At 41.4% G+C, this 9,759-nt stretch overlaps 1 protein-coding gene across 2 annotated transcripts; it reads left to right on the top strand.

The window, feature by feature from the left end:
* Positions 1–7,391, top strand: ELMOD2 (ELMO domain containing 2). 2 transcript variants are annotated; one of them, XM_086464166.1, is made up of 9 exons: positions 1–28; positions 314–461; positions 1,264–1,292; positions 2,624–2,718; positions 3,527–3,656; positions 4,576–4,709; positions 5,319–5,387; positions 6,513–6,646; positions 7,063–7,391. In XM_086464166.1, exons 2-9 carry the CDS (start codon positions 317–319, stop codon positions 7,218–7,220), a joined length of 894 nt encoding a protein of 297 aa, XP_086320292.1. In that variant the 5' UTR covers positions 1–28; positions 314–316; the 3' UTR covers positions 7,221–7,391. The 2 variants fall into 2 exon arrangements, with proteins under 2 accessions (XP_086320292.1, XP_086320291.1); XM_086464165.1 differs by lacking the exon at positions 1–28 and adding an exon at positions 61–94.
* The last annotated feature ends 2,368 nt before the right edge of the window (positions 7,392–9,759 follow it).

Below are 9,759 nucleotides of genomic sequence, written 5' to 3'. Positions count from 1 at the left end.
GGCACTTCCGCCCCGCGAGCACTTCCAGGTCGGGGAGGCGGTTTCCGGCGGGAGGATGCGGGGGGCGGCCGGGCGCCGCTAGGTCGCCGCCAGGGTGGGCGCTGGGCGCTGCCGGGGCAGGTGGGCCGGTACCGCCCGCGGCGCGACGGCTGCCCGGCCTCGCGGGGGCGCTGGCCGCTAACGGCTCGTGAGGGCGGCGCGGGGCTGAGGGGGAGCCCGCCTCGGGGGGCAGCGGGAGGGTGGTCAGGCGGCCGGGGCTGCCGGCGCGCCCCTCCTGCTAACGCCGGGGCGGGGGTGGGCTTTCTTCCCGCAGAAGATGCTGGTGTACTTCTGGGGGTTCCTGTACAGCAAGTACGTGCGGTTCTGGCTGAAGTGGATCCTGAGGCTGGTGACGGGGAAATGCGAGCTGCAGCGGGTCTTGGGCGGCTCCAGGGCAGGTGCGCAGCGGACGCTGAGCATAGGTAATGCGGGGTGCCGGGGCGGGGCGGGGCGGGGCGGGGGGGGGGCTGCTTTGGGGCCTTAGAAACGGCGTGGAAAGCAGGCGTTGGGGACCAGGACCCGTCCCGAGGGATGCAGCCTGCACCCCCTGCTTTCACCCTTCCCTTCTTCCCGGCTGTGCGGTGTGGGTTGGTAAACCGGAACGCCAGGTCTCGTTTGCTTCCCTGCCTGGGCAGGTAATTCCAGGTGGCGTCAAAAAGCCAGTCGGAAACCTCACGTAAGGCTTCCCATCGCTCTGTTCTTGCCTTCCTGTTCTTAAACAAGCCACACAGAACAGCCGCGAACGCGGCTTTTTTTGGGGAGGGAGGAAGAGCGATTAAATGCACAATTCTGCTTGATGCAGAAGTTTGATCTAAAATAAGTAACTTAAGAAACTAATTATAGTTTTTGCCGTTTTAACAATAGCTTGAGGAAGTGACTTTGCTTCCTTGTACTTCAGTAATGAACACACGAACATTTCTAAGAATGGAAAAATGTGAAGAGACATATTTTTGTCTTGACACCTTTTCAAATTTTTGTACATGTAATTGACAGATTTTTTAAAAAATCCAAGTCTATTTCCAACATTGTACTCCAGGATTACAAAAAAAAAAAAAAGTAAATGAAGGCTTTCAGTTGCCTGATACCTGTTGATTTTAAGATTGAGTAATTTTTTATGAATTATGTGTCTAAAAGGGATGCAAGATTTTGTAATACTCCAAGAACACCTATTGCCAACAATTCAGTTAAATTTAACAGCTACTTTTTTTTTTTTTTGTATTGCAGAACATTCACTGGAATCATCAAAGAATAAGGTAAGAGATACTAGACATTAAACTGTAATAAAACCTTCCTTCAGAGACAGATCCCAGAAAAGAACATGTGCATATACTTTTTGAGGGTGAAGAAAAGTAGAGGAATAAAAAACAGAGGAGAGAAAAGCATTTTGGGTTGTGTATGCTAGTGCTAGTCAAGGTTTCTCAAAAATAATCCTGTGTCCCTTCAAATGTTCATTTCCCTCTCTCAGAAGGATTACCTGCTCTTTAGCAGCAAGTCAGACAAGTTGTTACATGGAGCTTCTGTCTTGGGGAGGGTCAGTTCCCCCTGTCCCAGCAGCCTCTTTTGCTGCTTTTGTAGAAACCAGAAGTGTGGTATAGATGCAGGTAAACGGTAATGGATAAAGCAGTTAAATGTGGTGAGTACAACAGTGTCTTGAAAAAAAATGTAATGCTGGTTTGCAGGTAGACATTTAACTGAAGCTCATTCCAGTTGTTCTGCAGCAGTTAGACATAAGCTAATGCTTTAAACCCTCACATTTGTGTATCTTGAACAAAACTTTTCCTCTTTGGACAGCGAGATGACTGTGTTCTCCCTGTTCTAGCTGATCACTGCAGTGGAGAGAGAATTAGTAACTGCCACAAGCATCTTTGTTGCAGTAGAGCACAGTGTGGGTGGGTCCTTTAGCATCTCTAAATGATAATAAATCTTGTAACGTTCGGTTTTGAAAGAGTTGACCTTTTGCTTTACTGAAATGAAGCTGCCTTGGTGTTAGCATGAGTTGTATTAAAGAACCATAAAAGTTTAGAAGACAAAGTTAAATTGTTGTGAAGTGATTTGAGGTGGGCAGTGTATAATTATCGTCACTAGTGTTTGCCCTTTACTCTGGAAGGCTGCAGAATAGCAATATCTTACATTAAGTTCGTTTGTTTCACCCCAGCATTGAAACCTCAACCTTGTTAGTCCACCATCTCCCAATTCTGAAATATTATTTCCTTCTTGAAGTCTTTGCTCCTCGATAGGTGCATTTGTTTCAGCTGTGTTAAGAAGAACATGTTTCAATTCAGCATTTGAAAGCAAATGAGAACCAAGACTAAGCAACTCTCGAGCTTTTTATTTATTCTTTATGGAGCTCCTGTGTAGACGTTGCTTACAGTCTGACAAAGTTACAAACTATGCTTTTATGGAATTATTGCAGATCTTTTATGTGCGATTTGAGCCCATTTACTGTGGACTTTTGCAACAAGTTGACTTCTTTTATAGTAAAGAATACATGCATGGCAGGTGGACAGAAGGTGAGAAATAAGAATAAAGTAGGTGACAGATTTCTGCGTTCCTCCTGAAGTCTTGCACTATGTTAACTTCCTAGGTTTTAAGAAATGCCGTACACGTTGAGGAAGCTGAAGTGGAGAAATGTGTCAGAGACGTAATGAAAGAAAAGAAGATTGAACAGAAGGATACAGGGTACGTTTGGAACCCGAACATAAGTTCTTCATGGCAGATAATTCTGACTTCTGGGTGTGTTCTCGCAGTTGCTTAATCTGATATAATATTTAGGCCGTTCAGCACAAATCTTTAGAATGACATCAGAAAATAAGGTATGGTTATGTCCTTTTCAGTTCTAGAAAAAAAAATCACGAAGTTTTAATTGACACGGATTTGGGGTAACTGCATCCCTATCTTGCAAGTCCCTCCTGTCACTCCTTATTTCTAAGTAACATGAGTATTGCGTAGGTTGATTGCATCAACTGTGTAATTGCTCAGATGTATCTGAGAGAGTATAGTGATGCCCGACCAATGTTCGCATTCGTCTGCGGAATTATGCACGATTGAGAGGAAAAATTGTGAATAGTCAAAATGTTAAAGTTTAATGAAACGCTTCTTTGAAGCTGTATTTCTGACAAAGTTTCACTTGAAGGCTTAGAAAAAGTTTGAGGGTGGGTGAAGGTACAGGGGTCAGGATGACATACGGAGTTTTCTTGTGTCGTCACAGATTTTAGCGAAATTAGTTTCTTCTTCCGTAACTTAAGTGAATGGGGCCTGACTGCCCAGCACTGGAATCGGCTAGAGTTGTTTTCAGGTAGAAACAAGATCCATATAGCAGTACCCTTAACCAGGATGCTGTAGTTTGGAAGATAAACATAAAGCACTTCCTAATTCTAGTGTTTACATTGCGTTAACGTAAGAAAGGTCTTATCTGGTAGTTCAAGCAAGAATTTATGGCTAATGACCCCTCTAATAGCATCTGTGTGATGTTTTGTTATTATTTCAGGTTTAAGACAAACCTGCATATATCCTTACTGCAGATATCGGGTTATAAAAAGCTTTATTTGAATGTGGAAAATCTGAGGAAGGTCCCATATGATTCGGATAACGAAGAACACGAGGAAAAGTTAATTGAGGTGAAAATAATCTTTTAAATACAAAAGCTGTTTATTTGGTTTTTCCTCTCCAAGTCCAACAGCTTGAATGAACTTAATTTATTGGTAGTGTTCTTACCAGCTGGCCTATTTAAAGCTCTTTCCCACTGCTGAGCCATTATAGAAGTGACACATTAAAATACAACATCGAAGCAAAAGTAATTAGTAAATTACAGTTACTTGCACTGGGATTATGTTGTGTGAAATCGGACATAACAACACATAGCTAGCAAAATAATTTTGTAAGGGGTCACTGGGGGATCATGACTAAAAAGAGACTTAACCTTGTGCACATGTCTAACTTTGTAAACCAATAATTACTAAATAAAAAAAGACACTGGTGTTTTCTTATTACTGCATCCCAGTCAATGTCAAAGAGGAGAGTTTAATGCTGGAAGAGGAAAACCATCAGTGATGTATTTTAGGTAACAATAAATAATAGCAGACAAATTCTGTAATGCTGCTCGAGGCTTTTTAAAATAGCTTCTACTGTGCAAATCTATGAGCTTGCCACTTTCTTAGCATCTCGTGCAAGCTATGCCAGTCCCAACGTTGACGAGTTACGTAAGCAGTCACTGGGAATTTGTATTTCAGCTTATAGCCGTCCTGTCAGAAAATGATGCGTAAATTAACTTCTGCTTCTTTAGTATTGGTGCAGTGGCTTTGTCCGTGAAGGGGAATTGTCGCATTTAATGTTAAATGTAATCATTTTCATAACTGCTGATATAAGCCGTTGTAGTGTGACTCCCGGTGGCCGCCCACCGAGAAGAGCGGCGTGTGCAGATGGTGTCCTGCTCCTTGGCAAATGGGTTCTGGCGCGTGCGCGCGGCAGCGGGTGTTCTGAAGGGCGTGACTTGGAACGCTGTAGCAGCTGTGCGTAACTGGAAGCATATTTGTGCAGCTTTGGAATTTACTGATGCCTCATGAGAATCTGAAGGCCAGAATCACCAAGCAGTGGTGTGACATTGGCTTCCAAGGTGATGACCCCAAAACAGACTTCAGAGGAATGGGCCTGCTGGGGTTAGTGAATCTGGTGTAAGTAAAAAGCAGTATTTAACTTCTGTTGTAACTAACTTTCAGCATCTCTGTATTTTCTCTAGTTAGTGCGATTTCTAATAAAGACTGAAGAGAAGCAAATAGAAATGGTGGCTTCTGTACGGTGAAAACTAGTACTTTCTGAATTAAGTCAGCATTTCTAACAGCTCTGTGTAAACGTGTGGTTGGGTAGAGCCAACAAGTGAGGGGAGGAACAGAAAGTTGCCCAAGACATCTCATTTTTTTTATTGTCGTATGGTAGATTTGATAGATTATAACTTAGAAAGTAACTTGTCAAAAGCTTTTAAAATTCTTGAATTAATTACTGTAATGAAAATAAACAGGTTTGCATAATTTTGCTAAGCTAATTTGTGGACTTGGGTAAACTTCATATTTGATGTTCAGATCACAATGACTTTTTTTTAACTGTATTAGTTGATGTTGAATATAATTTAATTTGCTACCTTTTTCTCGGTTTTCATTTTGTGCTGTTTTTCAGTACAGAGTAGTATTCAGCTTTAGTGTAAATCTGCACATTTTGATATTGAACACATTTTTTTTTATGAACTTAAAAAAAAAATAATGGAAGATCCTGTTTCACACTGACAGGTATTTTAGTAAGCATTACACCGACGAAGCTCGGCAGATCCTTTCTCATTCAAATCACCCAACGCTCGGGTAAGTCACTATATGACTTTTTCTGGCTTGTCCTGTGTAAGAGCTCATGTGAAGCTGCCAAGTACATGTCCTGAAAATAAAGAGGAAAATATTTGTGTGTTTTTCCATTAAAGGATGAAAAAAAGGCCAAAGTAGAAAGGCGTGAGAAACCGAACACAGAAATCAATTTCAGGCTGGGAACTATGTGCAGCAGCTTTTTTTTTTTTTTTTCCATCCAGAATAAGACTGGTTGGGAGAAAAAATTGGGCAAGTTACTGGCTTTGGTTAACACAGTGAACATCAGAGTCAGCTTTATTTGTAACAGGCTTGGATTACATTTAGAAATGCATAGTTATTCTTCACCTTCTTACTGATCCTGTGTTGGGATGGTACAGATTATCTCAAGGTCCCTTTTTTTGCTAGGTTTCTGTTCTGTAATAAGTATGTACAAATAGGTGTGGTGTTGTTCAACAGAACTGTTGGTTTTCAACTGTTAATTTTTGAAAACTTTGCAAATGAAAACATTTAGCTCATTTTACAGGGAAATATACTCTAAAACCAGTCAGATGACACAGAGGAAAGCTGGTAAACCTGTGTGTATCTGAGCCATCTAGTTCCCAACTCAGTCACCAACCCAGAATAGGGGGCTTTCGTGACTTCATTTGTGACCAACATTACCTTGTGCCACTAGGTCACGAATAGGATATCTGAGACATTTAGCTCAATTAAATGCCCCCATCACTGACACAGATTAATCCTTTTTTTTTTCCCTTCCCCCAGAAACACTGTTTTGACAGTCCTTTTGGAATCTCCGCATTTTTGATGTCCAATTTCTAATATTCCAGCAGATTTAATGATTTCAAATGAGCAAATTGAGGTCAATGTTGATTAGCCTTACCATCTCATTATTGCCTAAGGGAGGCATTTCCCATATTTATTGTACAGGATACTATCGTTTTTAAATAACTTTAACATGGTTGGATGCGCTAGGGAATGGGAAGAGTGGTCTGTAGGCTGGAGTCAGCTTGGCAACAAGCATCACAGGAAGAATTGACCCTTACAGTTCCCCTAATGCAGGCTGTTTCAGGGAACCTTTGAAGTCCTTTGATTCATAAGGTAAAACCTGACCTATGATCGGTGTTGCAGATATTCTTATGCAATAGTTGGAATCAATCTGACAGAAATGGCATACAGCTTACTTAAGAATGGTGCTTTAAAGTCTCATCTGTACAACATGGTCCCTGGATTCCCGCAGATGGAGCACTTCCATCAGTTTTACTGTAAGTATCTGTAGCTTCTTTGGTACAGACTGCCGGGGGGAGGCCTATGGCATCGTGTTCTGATTTTCTGAGGTGGGTTTCCACTCTTCTCATTAGCCAGAGCAAGCTGTTTATCTTCTGGATCGGGTATTGGAAACACACCTGATGCTTAAACATTGTGCTACAGAAATGTACCTTCAAGGGGCAGATTTGCGTGGCTTTCCTATATATTAGCGACTGCAGTCTGAAAACTCAATATTTGCAGATTTTTTTTTTGTTCATTGCTACAGTGTCCAAAAGCTTGCTGTTGACCAGGATGGGACAGTCCCTATTTTAAGGGATTGAATAGAGTCTAAAGGATCATTCTAGGTCTAGCTAGATCAAGGCAGAAACTGTGGAGGTCATTTTCGCAGATCTGTATTTTATTTTCTTCACAGGTTATCTGGTTTATGAGTTTGACAAGTTCTGGTTTGAAGAAGAACCAGAAAGCATTATGCACTTCAACCAGTACAGAGAGAAATTCCATGAAAAAATTAAGGGACTTCTGCTGGATTGTAATGTGATACTAACCTTACAAAATACAAAGAAACCTTAACTCCTCTGCAGTCTATGAGGATCTGCATCAAAAATGGAATTATGCATTTGGATGGAAGTTTGCATGTTTCACCAAAAACTGTTTAACAATAGAACTTTTTTTTTTTACATTTAAAAAAAAAAAATCAAAATTCAGTTAAGAAAGCTTGGACAATCAACTTCTGTTTACAGGTCTTTATATGCTATTCTCCAAAGGACAGCTTTTTTTTTTTTTTTTAAAAAAAAAAACAAACAAAAAACAAAAAACCCCACCACAGAACAAAAGCAACCCACAGCCCAACACAAAAACCAACCCGCAACTCTCAAGAGCCTCTGGATCACTTGCTTTCACGATTTCTTTTATACTTGTTGGTGCAGGAACGTGAAGCGGGCGTTGATGCCGCATCGTGTTTTCTGTGAATAGGTTTGACTGTTAATTGTCTTTTAAAAACTTCTTTTAGTTGAAATTACTCATGTTTTAGACTTTTGGTGTTCTTGTTCTGTAAATGTAGTTGGATCATTCCCTCATCAGTGTTAAATTTCTCTGTAATGAAGAGGTCCACGAAGGGGATGTGTTAGTTGCTTATGATTTTGGAGAAGAGGCTTAATCCATCAACACACTGACACAGTTACTAGAAATTACTTCTGGCTAAGGAAGTTTTTTTATCTATGGAAATCTACCAGCAAATTCCTATGCTTGGAAAAAGCTTAGTTTGCAAACAAAAAGAACCACAAGTCATCAGTGTGAGGATCAGATCCTCAGACTAAAGCTACTCCTTCTAAAACTATTCCTACTGTAAGGATTTTCAATTCTTTCTAATCTGTCTTCAGCTGCTGAGGCTGCTTGACTTTGTTGTCAGCGTGTTCTTTTAGCAGCTAATGAAGTGTTCTCAGTGGGAAGTACAGGAGAGTTAGCTTAGGCCTTTTATAAAGTTCACTCATTAAAAACCTTTATTGCAGCTGCAGTCCCTATTATGTGAAAATAAGTTCACACCTGAGTACAAGTTTCTTACAAAGGTGTATTTTCCATGGAAGGGAGGCAACTGCGACATGTTCCTTAATCTTGGCATCCTCAGACAATCTAGTCAATAGGACTCCATATCTATATTGTGACTAATTTTTGCTTAAAGCAACTTTAAACAGATTTGGTATGACCAGACTTTGTTTTCTAAAACCTACTATTAACTAAGTGCCTTCTGCTTTATTCAATTAGTGGTTTATTTTGATTCTGTAACCAGATCACAGCCTTAGAAGCTCGAGTTATTTGGGTCTCATTCAGTGTATACCTGAATAGCACACGGCGGCACAAACTTTCTAGGCTAATAGAAGCTTTTGTGCCCCCTCTCTTCTTTTTTTTTTTTTTTAAAAATCATCTCAGGTAAATCAGTTAACTTCTAGTCAATCACTAATCCTGAAGAGATTCCTGAAGAATACCAATGTTGAACATGAGAAGAAAAAAAACAAACCCCTTTTTGTAATGAGTGATGTGACACTACATAAGTATTAAATTTATTATTCTAATATGTAGTACTACGTTTCCTTGGAGATAATGAAACCCCAAATGGACGTGGTCCTAAGAAGCCTCCTTTAGGTGACCCTGCTTGGGGCAGGGGGTTGGACTAGGCAATCCCCAGAGGGGGCTTCGCACCTCAGTAATTCTGTGAGCCTGTATTGTGTAACTTGGGGCTTCTGGCACTGCACCCACCCAGTTGCTCCTGATCCCTTAAATGCTGGTGATCTCTTGCCTGTGGGAAAGCTCCTGCAGAGGGCAGACACTGCGTATGTGGGAGGTAACACAGTTCTGTTTTCTTTTTATGATACCTCAAGTATAGATGAGAACTGAACAATTCCCAAGTGTAACATGTGCAGGGTGGAGGAGGGTTCATCTCATCCGTGTTGGGTTGGTGCTATTCTACTAAAACAAAACAAAACAAAGTGAAGATGCTGGTAGGGAGAGTATTTACAGTTATGCCAGGGCTTGTAAGCTGAACAGCTAAACTGACTAATCAGATGCAAAACTGACCCCAGAAAGGCTCGTTCTTTTGCTTCTCCTGGGTACTTGGGTCCTGTAATTCTCGCCACTGAAAAAGCCAAGATCCTGCGGCGAATGTTCTGGGATTCAGGTCCTGCGGCGGAGCTGTTTCTCTGACCCCCAGACAGCGGGCATTCCTACAATCCGAGGAAGTGGAAAGCAGACTTTCCCCATGCCGAGAGATCAGTTGTCTGTCACTTGCTAGGCCCGGCTTCCGTCATGTTTATCTTCCCTCACTAATCGCTTTTCTATTGCTTGTAGATGTCCTTTGCAAGCAACATGAGACTGACTTTGAATTTCACAAGTGACCCCGCTCTGTTTAGCAGCAGCAGGAAATTCTACTGCTTGCTAGCAAGTAAAACAAAATTGCTTGAGCCGTCTCTCTAAATCTCTCTAAAACGCTCCCCTGTGCTAGAGCTTGTAACCTTTCTTTTTCTTTTTTGGGGGGGCAATAGTTGCAAAAATAATCTACGCTCTGGTCTTTCCAGCCTTGAAACTTTCACTTGGCTCCTTGTTCAACTATGGCTGA

The sequence above is a fragment of the Leptosomus discolor genome, chromosome 4, assembly GCF_034619465.1.
Source record: "Leptosomus discolor isolate bLepDis1 chromosome 4, bLepDis1.hap2, whole genome shotgun sequence".
Taxonomy (NCBI): domain Eukaryota; kingdom Metazoa; phylum Chordata; class Aves; order Leptosomiformes; family Leptosomidae; genus Leptosomus; species Leptosomus discolor.
Note: the sequence above shows the minus strand (reverse complement) of the source record. Positions and strands in the feature narration are given on the sequence as shown.

Coding starts and splice junctions, on each gene's coding strand:
- ELMOD2 (XM_086464166.1), top strand. CDS start 317: ATGCTGGTGTACTTCTGGGGGTTCCTGTACAGCAAGTACGTGCGGTTC. Junction 462..1,263: donor GCAGCGGACGCTGAGCATAG/GTAATGCGGGGT, acceptor TTTGTATTGCAG/AACATTCACTGGAATCATCA. Junction 3,657..4,575: donor ACGAGGAAAAGTTAATTGAG/GTGAAAATAATC, acceptor ATATTTGTGCAG/CTTTGGAATTTACTGATGCC.